The sequence below is a fragment of the Sus scrofa genome, chromosome 6, assembly GCF_000003025.6.
Source record: "Sus scrofa isolate TJ Tabasco breed Duroc chromosome 6, Sscrofa11.1, whole genome shotgun sequence".
NCBI lineage: Eukaryota > Metazoa > Chordata > Mammalia > Artiodactyla > Suidae > Sus > Sus scrofa.
Window position 1 is genome coordinate 29,401,871 of NC_010448.4, and position 14,675 is coordinate 29,416,545.

Sequence of the window (14,675 nt, forward strand, 5' to 3'; positions counted from 1 at the left end):
CCACATATGTATATACATACACACACACGTATACCTATGTGTATTCACAAGGTATTGTGTATTGTGTATATTCACAAGTGCACACATGCGCACTCATCTTGAGATACTGACATGTGCTGTTGCCTCAAGGATATTGTCTAGATATTTTAGTATTCTTTGTTTTTTGTAAAGCTTTGTCATACGCTGTGTATTTTCATCCTGTAGTTTTGGGAAAAGATGGTTCACCACTGTTGATATGTAGTGTTCACTGTGATGGTGAATGCAGGAGTCTTAAAATGCAAACTTCATTAGTTTCCTACTTGCATAGGGCCTCTGCTTGACCTGGGTAAGCCTGGCCAGTGCTTCAGAAAGTCACTGGTTCATTGTTCATCCTCTGATTCATCTTAGTGTATTTATTCAACAAATGTGCACTGAAAGCCTGTTCCTGAGACAGGCACTATGCAGTGTCAACAAATTGCATAGCACCTGTAGTGTCAACGAGGTGGATGTGAGCCCTCCTCCAAAGACGTGTGACTGCTGCGCGCAGGGACTGATGAGGTCATCACAGGGCTCTGCAAGCAAGAAGGTAGGCGAGTCGGGGCTGAAGGCTCTTCTAGAGGAGACATTCAGAGGCATCTTGGGGGTAAGCAGGAGGCAGATCGGGGGAAAGAGGCGGTGGAAACAGTAGGTTCAAAGACCATGAAGTAAGAACTTTCTGCACACAGAGAGGTGATTGTGGTTGGAGCCTGTGAGTCGGAGCCAAGATTGTGACATAAATTGAGGTTGCTGAGAAAGTGGTGCAGGGATTTGTCCGCCACAATCCCATATAGATTCTGGAATGAAAGTAGGGCTTTTTTTCCTCCCCCAGGGGACTGACAGGACAGTTAACATAGAATAATTAGCTTCTGAGAGAATGAATTTTAGAGGGGCGAAAATGGAAGCAGCAAGCCCAATTAGGAGACTGTTGCTGTAGTTCAGGCAAAAAAAAGATGGTGGCTTGGACCATGATGTTGGTAATACAGTTGAGAAGAAGTGGCAGATTTAAGATGCTTGTTGGAGATGAGCTGGTAGGACTTGACAGTACTTTGATTTGGAGGCAGGGTCATGGGGTTAGGGGAGCGTTGGGGTTCAGTTAAGCAGCTGAGCAGACAGTGGTCCCATGTGTTGAGAGGGGCTGGACTTGGGGAGAGCAGGTGGAGGTCAGGGACTCGGCCTTCTGTTTGACTAGGGAAGTTAGGGTGTCTTTGAGATATTCATGCGGAGATGTCGTGTAGGCTGTTCTGGACCTCGGTAAAGAGATCAGCTGGAGAGAGGCATTTGGGAGTTTTAAGTCGGTAGGGGACTGGACCTCTTCTAGAGAGAGAAAGTAGCTCGCCAACAGAAGAGGGCTCAGGGCTGAGATCGGGCAGAGCAGGAGGGGCCATGGCAGCGATGGAGAAGGAAGGAAGCCAGGAGAAGGTGGTGAGTCAAGCATGTGGGAATTCTTAGAAGATGAGGTCAGGAAAGTGCCTGTTGTGTTCATCAGAGTGGAGGTGGTTGATGAGCTAGAGAGCAACAAGCAGTTGCCGTGGCTCGAGGGGTTAAATACTAGATTATTGGACTGGAAAGTGAGTGGGAGCTGGAGACACACAGTATCTGGCGGTGTGTTATAAGCGAGAACAGAGAAGTAGGGGTGGTTCCTTGATGAGGGTGTGCCATCGGGGAGTTTTTGTTAATATTTTTTAAAGATCTCTGAACAGGCCATCCAGCCACAAATTTCACAATCTATAGAGAGGATCCAGTGAGGTCATGTTCCTAACCTTTCCTGCGCCTGCCCAGATACCACTCTTTCCGGCAGTAACCACTTTGATTAGTTTCTTCTGTGTTGTGTTCTTCCAGAGTGTTTACATGCACATATAAGCAAATGCTAAGTACGTATTCTTTTTCTTTTCCCTATGGGTCTTCTTTTTTTCTTTTTTTCTTGTGATAAAATGCATGTACAGTTCAGTGGTATTAAGTACATTCATATTCTCTTGCAACTATCACCACCATCCACTTCCAGAGCTCTTTGCATCTTGCAAAACTGAAGCTTTATACCCAGTAAACAATAACTCCCCATTCTCTCCTCCCCAGCTGCTAGCAGCCACCATTCTCCTTTCTCTGTGAATTTGACTACTTTAAGTATCTCATATAAGCAGAATTATACCTGTTTATCTTTTTGTGACTGGTTTATTTTACTAAGCTTAAGTTCTCAAGGTTCAACTGTGTTACATCATGTGCCAGAATTCCCTTCCTTTTTAAGGCTGAATAATATCCCATTGTATAGCTAGACCACGTTTTGCTTATCCATTCACTTGTGGCTGGACACTTGGGTTGCTTCCATGTTTTAGTGATTGTGAATAATGGGGCTATGAACATGGGTGTACAAATATTTTTTGGAGGTCCTGCTTTCAGTTCTTGTGAGTGCCCGAGAGTCTTTTTAAAAAGATTCTAGGGAGTTCTCTTATGGCTCAGCAGGTTAAGGATCTGGTGTTGTCACTGCAGCAGCTTGGGTTGCTGCTGTGGTGTGGGTTCGATCCCTGGCCCAGGAACTTCTGCATGCCGAGGGTGCAGCCAAAAAAAAAAAAAAAAGATTCTAAAGCATGCTTGGTATGCAGATAGGACTGATCACTCTTGGGGGAAGGGGAAAGATTGACAGTACGGAACAGAACCAGCAGAAAAGTTAGCTGAAGGCAAAGACCTGGAGATGGAGAGTGGGGTTAGGAGAGTTGGGAGCTAGAGAGAGAGAGAGGCCTTCATCTTTGTTGGGAGTTGGGATGGACACAGCTACAGTCTTTTTGTTTTGAGATATGTTTAAAAAGAAGGCATGGCTGGAGCTCCCGCTGAGGCACAGTGGGGTAAGGATATGGCGTTGCCACAGCAGTGCTGTAGGTTGCAGCTGTGGGTCGGATCCTTTGCCTAGGAACTTTTATATGCCATAGGTGTAGCCCCAAACAGACACAAAAAGCGTGGCTCATTAACAGCCAAGAGGTAGAAGCAGCCTAAATGTCCAGGAGAGAGAATGGATTATGAAAACGGTCTCACCACACAATGGAATATTATTCAGCCAAAAAAGAAGAAAATCCGGTCATGCGCTGCAACATTGATGAATTTTGAGAACATTATGCCAAGTGAAATAAGCCAGCCACAAAAAGGCAGATACTACAAATTCCACTTACACGAGGTGTTTAAATACTCAGATGCTTGGAAAGCAGGATGGTGGTGGCTGCTGGGGGCGGTGGGTGGGGCACGAGCGGGGAGTTGGTGTTCAGTGGGTGCAGAGTTTCGGTTTGGCTGATGGAAGCTTTCACAGATCTTTTGCACAACCCTGTGCATGTCGTTCACACTGCTTCACACTTAAAGATGGTTAAGATAGACAGTTTTGTGTTACATGATTTTGACCATTAAAAAGGCAAAAAACCCGAAAACCAGACCTGGCTTCCTTCTGTCTTCTGCTTTCTTGGTGTAGCACAGGTTGTCAGCAGAGCGTGAGGGATGTCAGGAGGGCGGGTGGGCCGGGAAGACGGCCGCCTCTTGTGACCACTGACTGGGTCATGGCGGCCTCTGCAGGGTACGTTGGGGTCAAGCTGCTGCTGAAGCTCTTCAGGTGGATCCCCTTACCTGCCCCTTTAAAAAACTGGATTCATAAGCATATAAGCCTCCCAGGACTGAGAATTAGCTTCGTCGTCTTTTTTTTTTTTTAAAGAATTTTGTCATTTATTTATTTATTTATTTTTGTCTTTTTGCCATTTCTTGGGCCGCTCCTGTGGCATATGGTGGTTCACAGGCTAGGGGTCGAATCCGAGCCTCGTCTGTGACCTACACCACAGCTCATGGCAATGCCGGATCGTTAACCCACTGAGCAAGGGCAGGGACCGAACCTGCAACCTCATGGTTCCTAGTCAGATTCGTTAACCACTGCACCATGACGGGAACTCCCGAGAATTAGCTTCTTGGAGTTGTTGTGCTTAGAATCCTGAGGCAGGCCCTGGTGTTCTTCCCCCGTCTCATGGGGGATTGGAATAGCCTGTCTTTAGCACAGTTAATCGACTGGCACCATACATTTTTAAAATGAAGATCTCATATTTAACTTGCTGGATTTTCTGAGAGAAAGGCTTTGGCCAGCTAAGATAAATCGGGGACTTTATTTGGGAAGGGAAGGGTGGAACTGTTTAAGACTAGAGAAGGATGTTACCTGATTATGGAGGTTGTTTTGGACTCTTGCCCAGTCAGCTTTGACCTCACCTAACTTAAAAAATGATCAGCTCATGGAAGTTTTCATGGTGGCTCAGTGGGTTAAGGATCTGGCATTGTCACCCCTGTGGCTCTGGTTCCTCCTGTGGTGCAGGTTTGATTCTTGGCCTGGGAACTTCTGCAGGCCTGCACCATTCACATTCATAGAAACAGTGAGAGGATGCCAGGCCTGTGGAGCTGTGGGTCCTTCTGCCATGCATGCTTGGCCTGCCCTCCCCACCCCAGCAGCAGCTCTAAGCACACTCTGCGCAGGTCTCACCCAGTCTTCTTTCACAGCCTGACATTGAGACACATCCCTCTCTTCCTATGGTTATAACGACATGTTTCTTGGGACCTACTAGTCCAACAGTAGACTTTGTTGTGCCCCCAAAGCAATTATATTTTTCCTCCTCACTTTTTCTTTTGATCATTGGGACTTTCCCACAGACAAAACCCTGAAAATGAGCATTTGTAAAATAAATGTAATGTATGAAAAGTCTGGAGCTAAAACTCAGCTGAAAGTATGGGTGGTGGCGTGCCAAGATCTGTGCCTGCGCCCCCCTGTACACAGGCCCACCCTAGAGCCCTGGTGGCCTCCAAGATGTTTCTGAGTACACTTTGAAAACCACAGCTCCAGGGAATTCCTGCTGTGGCCCAGTGGGTTGATGATCCATCTTGTCTCTGCGGAGGCACTCCTGTTCAATCCCCGGCCCAGCACAGTGGGTTAAGGATCCGATGTTGCTGTAGCTGTGGCATAGATTGCAGCTCAGGCTGGGATTCCATCCCTGGCCCAGGAACTTCCATGAGCCACGGGGGTGGCCAAAGAAAGGGGAAAAAAAAAAAAAAAAAAGAAAGAAAACTACAACTCCAGAGCAGTATTAGAATTCATATTCTTTCTGATCCTTTTTTGAGGTTGAGGTATAATTTAATCCAATATGTTCACCTTTTTTAGTGTCCATCTCTGAAGTTTTGTCCAATGTGCATAGTTGTGTGACCACCACCAGGATGAAGATAGAGAGCAGTTCCCTTTCGCCTTTGCCAGATTCCATCACGCCCCTTTCTCATCACTTCCTCTCCCACCCCAGCCTCTAGCAACCACTTACCAGTTTTCTGTCCCTATAATTTTGCTTATTCTTGAATGTCATATAAATGGAATCGCATAGTACACAGCCTTTGGAGTTGAGCTTCTTTCACTTAACATAACGTGTTTGAATTTCATCCATCATGTAGTGTGTATCAGAAGTTTGTTCCTTCTAGGAATAATACCTTTAAGGAGAACGTGTCTTGAATGCCAGAGTTTTACTGAGCTTTAAAATGAACACTTTTTTATGATTTAAAAAAAAAAAATCATAGTTGATTTACAATGTTGGGCCAGTTTCCACTGTACAGCAAAGTGCACCGGTCGTGTGTATGTATGTGTGTGTGTGTGTGTGTGTGTGTGTGTGTGTGTGTGTGTATTAAAATGAATACTTTTAAAACTAATATTCTAGTTCAGCCTGTCTTGGGATCCAGTTGAATTTCTGTGCTTTTTTTAATTTGAAGTTGATACTGTCCCCAAATTTTCTGTTTGGCATCCTGGAAAAATAAAAGACTGCAGTCTGGCGGTGACCTGTGGCATAGACGGGCCCCTTACTTGTGTTTCCAAGGCAGGCCTGCCAGAGCCCATGACCTCAGCGACTAACTGTGGAGGGCAAACGTTTCTGTGGCCTCTGTGTTTGTATCCTGTAGGCTCATCAGATTCAAGAAATGTTCCCCCAGGTTCCCTACCACCTCGTACTGCAGGACCTCCAGCTGACACGCTCAGTCGAAATAACAACAGACAACATTTTAGAAGGACGGATTCAAGTACCTTTTCCCACGCAGGTAAATCTGTCTTCACAAAGACTTACTAAATCTTCTAGATTAACTTTTTAGTTACTTAACAGCTGAATATCATGTATGATTTGATGAAGGGTTTCTGTGAATTCCCAAACTTTCCAAATTATGACTGAGAACAGACCCATCCAGGAGGCTTGGATCATGACAAGGACAAGTGTGTTTGGCTAATGGTTTGTGCAGATGGACAACCCCTGCCAGCCTTTTCTTGCCAGTCCAGGAGGTCACAGTATCGGATCCTTTTGGACAAGGGCCAGCAGTCTTTTTCTGTAAAGGGCAGATGGAAATATGTAGGCTTTGTGAGCCATACATTATCTGTTGCAGAGCCTCAGTTTTGTCTTATAGCACTTAAGCAGCCATGGGAGTGTGTAAATGAATGTGTGTTGGTGATGTTCTAGGAAAGCTTTAATTACAAAAACAGGAGGAGTACTTGGCCCACAGGCCCTAGTTTGCCAGCCCCGGCTGTCGGGATAGTGCCCTCTGTCCTTTTGCATGTTGGTGTGGCTTTCTGCTGGGTATAATCCCAGCCTCTGTGTGAGGCTTGGACTTTTTTTTTCTAAAAAGATCCTGTTTCCTGGCCCATCATATAACCTCTTTGATGGGTACAGGAAGTATTAACATTTTAAAGACAAGCTTTCTGGTGGGACCAAGGAATGAAAATATTCATATATATATATATGATGAGGGAATTATATACCAAGCAGTTACTCAGCTTTGGTATGCAGAAACATGGAAGCATGTTAGTAAAATTTTAAAACTTGAGAATCTCTGAAGAGGGAATGAGCCTGGACTTGGGAGTCGGGGGCTGAGGTATGTTGGAGGTGGCTTGGCAGTCTTTACCTGTCTGACCTGGCTTTTGGCTCTGGGTTTTCCCCAGGAGCAGACCCTTAAGACAAGGATTCTAGCACTGGCAGTCACTTTGGGAGGTGTTCAGCAACACAGACAGCATGTGGGGCTGTGGGCTGGATAAAGGGTTTGTTACCCAGCAGGTTACCATCATGGGCTCTGTTGCTAGAGCTTGAGCCCCTTGGGGGCCTCTGGAGTCCAGCGTAGAATGCACTGTCCCTCCTGAGGGTGTATAAACACCCAGCTCCCATCAGTTGTTGGTTGAGGGCTGCCTCGAAGGGGGCAAAATTGCCTCGTGCAGCCGGAGTGTGTCCTCAGGTGGCAAAATACCAGCGCCAAGGGGGGAGACCTGCCGGGATGTGGGCAGGCCCCGAGGTGTCTGCCGTGTGGGCCAGGATCTCAGCCTGGCTGCACGTGAGAACAGTAGAACCTGTTCCATAGGATGTTTAGGAGGTGATGTCGGGCTTTCGGACACAGCCTTCTGTCCGTGTTATCTGCTGTTGTCATTTTGTTGTGGTGTGGTTACTATTAGTGAGAAGGAAATTATGTGTGGAGGTTGTTAATAACTCTCCAACTTAGGTCTCAAGCTCCTTTGTCTTTAATCTTAGTAGCATTCTTGTCTCTTCGATGCTGTGGGGTTGGTCGAGCTTAGACAGTAGCTCCCTTGTGCTTCAGGTTCCCCCACGCCTGTTCTTTGAGTTCAGAATGGCTCTGTACTGTGTGTGGTACCATTTCTCTTTCAGAGGTCAGAGAGCATCAGACCTGCATTGAACAGTCCGCAGAAAGGCCGAACGGCGACCAGGAGGAGGGGGAAGCTTCTGCCCAGGTAAGGCCTGTGTGGTAGAGAGAGCATGCGGGTTGGGGAGCAGTGGGCCACCTGGTGATGGTCTCATCGTGTGCTGATGTCTGTGCATCAGGCATCTTAGCATCTAAGCATCTAAGGTTAACAAACTTTGCTGTGCTGGGGCGTGGCCTGCAGCCCTCTCCCTGGGCACTGCTGCGGTGAGCTTGAGTGGTAGCGCTCAGAAGGGCAGGGTGAGGCTGGGCCCAGGACTCAGGGTGAGTGCTGCACCCCACAGGGCTCCACTCTGTAGAGCTGAAATCATCAGGGTTTTCTGTAGAGCTGAAATCATCAGGATTTCCTCCAGACCTCACTTGTCCAGCTCAGCATATGCAGGAACTTCCATGCACTTCACAAAAATGAGACCCTCTGCATGGGGAAGGGTAGTTACCTTGGGAACCAAATTTGCCAAGATATCCACTCTGGGTGACCTGGGGTTGCTGCCCCCATGCAAAATCAACTCCCCTCCTGGTTTCTAGGGCAGAGGTACCCCCAACCCCACAGCCTGGAGATTCCAGTTCATGTCTCTTTTCTGTAATTTCCATTTGCTTAATCAATTACCATTGTTTCTAGAAACTTTAAGAGACGGGAAAAAAAAAAAAAAATCCAAAAACCCAACAGTCCTATCTTTGTATTTCCTTGTTTGACGACTGGGGCTTCCCACACACGGGCTGGGGTCTGAGGATGGCGCTACCTTCTCTGCCAGAGTCAGTCAGAACTCTTTTGAAGAACTCTTAAATATCAGCCTCTCAGCCTCTTGCTCCTCAATTCTGCTGTTCCCTGGAGGTGGGCTGGGCTGACCCTGGCCAGCTTGGGTCTGGGTCTGGCACAGGAGCAGCACAGATGGCTGGGCACCTGCCTAAGCCTCTGGGGACTCCTGGGCCTTGCCTTAGCCTTCACAGCTACAGCCAAAACAGAGAGTCTTCTTATTGTATCCTGCCACACAAGTAACCACATGATCTTATATCTGTTTGTAAAAAGATAACCTAGAATTTACCCTTTCTATCTGCCTGTTTTCAGAGTTAACTAGGGGTATAAAATTTGTGTAGTAAGTGTGAGGACTTGTTAAAAATTTAGAGCAGTAAATAGCATTGAACAGAAAATTCCCAGAGTGCAAATTAGCAGTTAACTGTATTCTCCAAGAGTACAGTTTTGAGGTGCTTTGTTTTCCATAGTCGTAAGCATTTCCTTGTTCCCTGATGTTGAACGTGCAGTGAGAGTCAGGTCCTGCCCTCCCGGACCCCTCGTCTGCCCTTACCTATGTGCTCGTGGTTCCCTGCCTGGCAGCGTGCCTCCTTTTGGGTCCAGAAGAGCACCGTTGGCGGTGCTCTGGTCAGGTGGGGAATCCGATTAGCAAGGTAGCCTGTGCTCACGGCCACCCCTTGCTCCTCGTGTCCAGACGGAGCGTGTGCCGCTGGACCTCAGTCCTCGGCTGGAGGAGGCGTTGGACTTCAGCGAGCTGGAGGCGGAGCCCAGTGAGGGTGAGGACTTCGAGGCCCGCGGGAGCCGCTTCTCCAAGTCTGCCGACGAGAGGCAGCGCATGTTGGTGCAGCGTAAGGATGACCTCCTGCAGCAAGCTCGGAGGTGAGCACTTCTCCAGCTCCTGCTGTGTGAACCTCGGGTTAAAACCCAGGGCCCGAAGGCCCTTGTCACAGATGCCAACATGGACAAACTATCACATGTCGCCTAAAAATTCAGATTTCAAACCTCTGTTGAAAAACCAGAGGATCTGGTGGCACTGAGCCCAGTTGGTAGCCTCTAGCCACTGCTGCTGGTCGTCTCCTGTGGACGCCTCGGCCACACTCACTTAGATGGCACTTAACATGCCAGCATTTTCTAGACCCTTTATAGGACTTACTCTGATTCGCTGAACTTAAAAGGGAGCATGTTAATTACACCCATTGGACAGATTTAAAGCTGAGGAAACGGAGACTGAGAAGTTGACACAGGCCTGGCATCCAGCTCCTGAGGCCTCTGTCATGGCCACTCTGTGTGCCTCCAGCCTCGCAGTGCAGACCTGCGTCTGTGCACAGCCCCACTCCACCACCCCGGGCAGGTGCGGCCAGAGCAGGGAGTGTTTGTTCTTAAACTCTTGTTCCCGTGGGTGAGTTTGGTGCCCAGCACAGGCCTTGTGATGGGGGGCTTCATGCTGGGTGGCAAGTGGGGAGGGGGGAGCTGGACAGCTGCCTGTAGTTGGGGGGGCGGGGGTCCTTGTGCAGAGAACTTCTGCTCCTCCGTTCAGGGATAGTGTCCCCGGGTGGCACTGAGGGACAGCTTCATGCCAGGGCAATGATTAGAGACACGTGTATGTTTCCGCATGCGTGCTCCAGCGCTCCCCTTTCCCTCCTCCCTCACGCGATCCCTTTTTTTTGGTAGGCGTTTCTTGAACAGAAGTTCTGAGGATGACTCGGCCTCGGAGAGCCCCCTCCCCTCGGAAGGCGCGACCTCTGATCCTGTGACGCTGCGCCGAAGGATGCTGGCTGCCGCCGCGGAACGGAGACTCCAGAAGCAGCAGACGTCCTAGCACTTCCTCAGCTGCCTCCTCCTGAGCTGCGCGCCCACCCAAGAGGCCTGTCCCCAGTTCTGCCTGCTGTTCGAAGACGTGGGCTTGACTGCATTGCCGCTGTATAAAGCATGTGGTCTTAATAGTGTTTGGACAGCTGACAAATTTAATCCTTTTTTGTAATACTTTCTATGTGACGTTTCTCTTCCCTTTAGAAACACCGCACATTTTAACCCTAGGCGTGATCTCTTCTGCATTGACTGGACTTGCTAGGGGTGGGAGAGGATCGAGAGAAAGTGGGCAACCGGAGGCCCTGAAGCAGGCAGCTTCTATGACTGGTTTATGCAGAAATCACAACAAATGCTGGTGTCTTTAGCTCCAAATTTGGCAGAAAGTGTCTGTGTTTGGGGTGGTGGGAGGATCGGGGAGGCTGGCAGGGGGTGGGTGGGGGAAGGATCCATAAAAAGCAGCGTAGAGATGTAGAGCCTGGGCCCGACTTCACACCACTGTGTAATTTCTGTTGTCAGACTGCTGTTCTTAGTGAGGAGGCATTCGGAATGTCACAGAGGCCAGACCTACAGGCTCTTGGACTCCTGGACCGACGGGGCATCTTGGAAAAGCTGTGTTTAGTTTGATACCTGGAGCAGAAGAGGGGAAAGCCCAGGGACAGAGTGTGAGGGGGTGACCTGTTATGTGCAGTACATCCGGGACTGAATTTCTGAGCCCCTGATCCAAAGCTGGCTTCATTTCCGTTAATGCTGGTGCTCCCCAGCATAGAGTACACCCGGTGTGGCCTCTCCTCTCTGCACCTCATTGCCACCACCGCCCCCGCCCCCAACATGGGGAAGGTCAGCATTGAAAGGGTTACGCAGCAAGCTTTAGTTCATGGTTTTAATTCCTTGGTCACGTAAATCGGGCAATGCCAAAGGCTGTGTGTTTGAAAGTGTGGGCCTTATAAGAAGGGAGAGTAAATTTTAGGGGGCTTTATTGAAGAAATAAAAGATACCTTTTGAATCTTTCTTCCCTAGAGCCCTCATTTTCATAACTTTGTTCCTGTTGGTTTAATTCAACATACAAAGGTAAGATGATGAGTCCACCTGCCTTGGAGCAGAACCAGGTCTGAACTTTTTCAAATCCTTGACATATCCAACGTCAAGGATTTGAAACACGCAATCATAGGTTACATAGTTGAGTTTTATGTCCTATTGGATTAAGTTTTTTTTTTAATGTTTGAAAGCATAGTTTTATGGTAGTCTTTTTGGGAAGAATCCAGTATTATCTAAAATTATTTGCAAAGTTAAATGTATTTTACATAACAAAGTTTTTAGACTGTTGAGAAGTAATTGAAGATAGAGTGATGAGTAAATGTTTAGGATGAGGTAATTTATTTCAATAAATCTTTCAAAAGCCTTATCTTGAAATGCTGTTAGTAAATTTCTGTGATTTTTTTTTTTCTTTTTAAAATTTGTTTTGCTGAGAGCATAGCTATTTGTTTTTATTGTAAAACAATAATAATAATAAAAGGCAAACTCTCCTAGTGTGTTGTGTGTGGCTGGGAACTAAGGCAGTTTTTTTCCCAAGGTGTAGAAGTTAGATCCCATTTTGATTTTCTGTGTTCCATTTTGGTTAGAGGGTTTTTCCATCCTCATCCTTTGCATGTTTTCCACGTTTAAAGATGACATCGATGCCATGTGTTCTTATGTTGCAGACGTGTGAAAAGCGAAAATGTTTTGGAATCAATTTAGAAGGACCTGAGACATTGGAATATAGCAGTGTGACAGTGATTGAAGACATGCCTTTAAAATTGACCTACGTCCACCTTTAGCTCTGACAGCTGGATAGTACAGGATTCTGGGCACTCGATATATACTGTCTCTTGGCTGTTGACACTGGGGGCTTCTGGGACAGATGTCAAGGGCACGAGGCTAGATCAGAGTCCTGGCATTTTGAGGGCGGTCCTGCCCCATGGGCTGCTCACTGTGCTGTCTCCAGGAAGGCAGCCTGGAGCGAAAGCCAGGCTGCTGGTTCAGGCCTGTAGATGGAGGCATGCCGGGTATTGTGCATGGTCGTGGAGGTGCCCTTGCCCCCTTTGGGCTCTTTGGAAGTCATCTCTGTTACTCCCTCCATTTGCTTTTGCCCCTTGACCTCTTGGGTTCTCGGTTCTGACACATTCCCTAATTTTGAGGACTTTTATGTCGTGAAGAAACTGATGGTCCTTGTGGATGTTTTACTTGGATTGACATCAATCCTGGGTGCCCAGGTGGCCACTTGGACTGGCTTTCCCACTTGAGCTGTGTAGACGATGTGCTCTTTTATCTTTAGGCAGCAGACACAGACCTTCCCCACCACAGGAGAGGAAGCTGAGCTCTGCCGCAATGGGGCCTCACATGCAGAAGGAGCCACGGCCCCGCTGCCGAACTGGTCCAGGAACCTGTGCCTGCCTGGCTTCCAGCCCTGAAGGCTCTTGTCACCTGGAAGCCTCCATCTCATCACCCTTGCTTTTTGTTAAAAATGGTTCTGAACCTGACTGCATGTTAGTTGCTTATGGAGGTTCTAGAAACCATGATGCACAGGCTCTGCCCCTCCACATCTTGTCTAGTTGGTCATTCCCTGTATCCTTTCCCAACAGAATGCTTCTTGTTTTTTTTTTTTTTTGCTTTTTTAGGGCCACACTTGTGGCATATGGAAATTCCCAGGCTAGAGGTCGAATCGGAGCTGCAGCTGCTGGCCTACGCCATAGCCACAGCGACGTGGAATCCGAGCCAAGCCGTGTCTGCAACCTGGTATCTGAGGTCATGGCAACCCCGGATCCTTAACTCACTGAGCGAGGCCAGTGATCGAACCTGGGTCCTAATGGATAATAGTCGGGTTCATTTCCACTGAGCCATAGTGGGAACTACCTGATTCCCTTTTAAGGAAAAGACAAACTTCTGTTGTTTTTATTTATAAAATTCATGTGCAAGTTGGGAAAGAACACTTTTATTGTAGGACTTTCTTTTTTTTTTTTTTTTTTGTCTTTTTAGGGATGCAGCCTCACCATATGGAAGTTCCCAGGCTAGAGGTCGAATCAGAGCTGCACCTGCTAGCCTACACCACAGCCACTGCAACGCCAGATCTGAGCCGTGTCTGCGACCTACGTCAGGTGTAGCAACACCGGATCCTTAACCCACTGAGGCCAGGGATCGAGCCTGCATCCTCATGGACACTAGCCAGGTTCGTTTCTGCTGAGCCATGGCAGGAACTCCCATAGGGCACATTTTTAGAGAAATTCATGTGCATACATGTGCAAGTCGTGTTCTTCACCCTGCCTCTGCATCCCCCCTGCTCCCCCTCAGCCAGCATCATGATGTCAAGCTCTGGCTAGGAGGGCAGTTTTCCCGTCGGCAGAGATGGTTGTGAGCCTCCCTCTGCAGATAAGCTGGGGCAGGGGGAAGCTGGTAGGAAAAGCGCTGGGTGAGAGGCAGGCCCCGTTAGCTAGCTCAGCAGGCTTGTCACAGCTGAGGAGGGTGTGGATCTGTTCTTGGTAACAGCAGCGGGGACCAGCCTCTTGCTAGTCCATGGTCTCTGCAGCTGTATGAACTCCTACTTTCCATCCTCACTAGATTCGAAAGTCCACAGGAATTGCCCAGGAGAGGCCTCCTTGGGCTCTAAGTGTCTGCAGAGGATTCCGATTAACTGATCTCACTGAGCCCTGCCGTCTCCCAGGTGACAGGATGGAGCACCTGACTGCTTGGCTAAGCAATCCAGGGACATGATGCAAGGATTTGGGTGAGCTGTGTTCCCTCCAGGTCCCAGTCTCAAGTAATTTGCAGGTAGCTGCAGCCAACACCTGGCAACCCAGTGGAGAGGTAGTGAGACCCATCACTTGAGGGAATAGGGAACCAGACTTGGGGCACCAGGCTGGGCTGATCTCTGTTGCCCTATGTGTGTGTATGTGGCCTGCAGGGGACTTCTTGGCATCCAGGCCCAACGGGGGAAGCTTCTGAAGATGTCCAAGTGAGTGCCTGTGACCCCTGCGTGCAGAAGGCCAGGGCCATTCTGCTGTGGAGGATCCTGTATCAGCATGGGGCATGTGGGATTACTGGCCTCCCCCGCTTTCCAGTCCTCAATTCCACCCTGGAAAACAAACCAAGCCAGCTGACAGAAGATGCCAGAGCTGGGAGGAGGAGGGCATCTGTGGGCAGGTGCAGCCCATTCCTCTGCCCACCCTGTTCCCAGGTGGCTGCGCTCAGCAGGCTCCCCTTGCTGGCAGCATGGGGCGGGAATGACGCAGGCCAGGTCCTGGGGAGGGTTCCTTATCCAGCACCTAGAGCCCTGCCCACCAGCCTCCCAGTGTCTGTGCTGTGGCCCAGTCAGATCCCTCCTTCCCTTTCCTGTCAG

General features: G+C 48.6%; 1 protein-coding gene across 1 annotated transcript in view; it reads left to right on the forward strand.

Moving 5' to 3' along the window:
• The window catches only part of AMFR (autocrine motility factor receptor), a 50,989-nt gene that overhangs the window by 35,059 nt on the left and 1,255 nt on the right, over positions 1 to 14,675 (forward strand). Inside the window, 5 exon segments of the mRNA XM_021097092.1 lie at positions 5,959 to 6,093; positions 7,695 to 7,728; positions 7,731 to 7,777; positions 9,192 to 9,376; positions 10,169 to 14,063. Of these exon segments, the coding sequence (XP_020952751.1) occupies positions 5,959 to 6,093; positions 7,695 to 7,728; positions 7,731 to 7,777; positions 9,192 to 9,376; positions 10,169 to 10,316 (549 nt within the window). The 3' untranslated portion in view covers positions 10,317 to 14,063.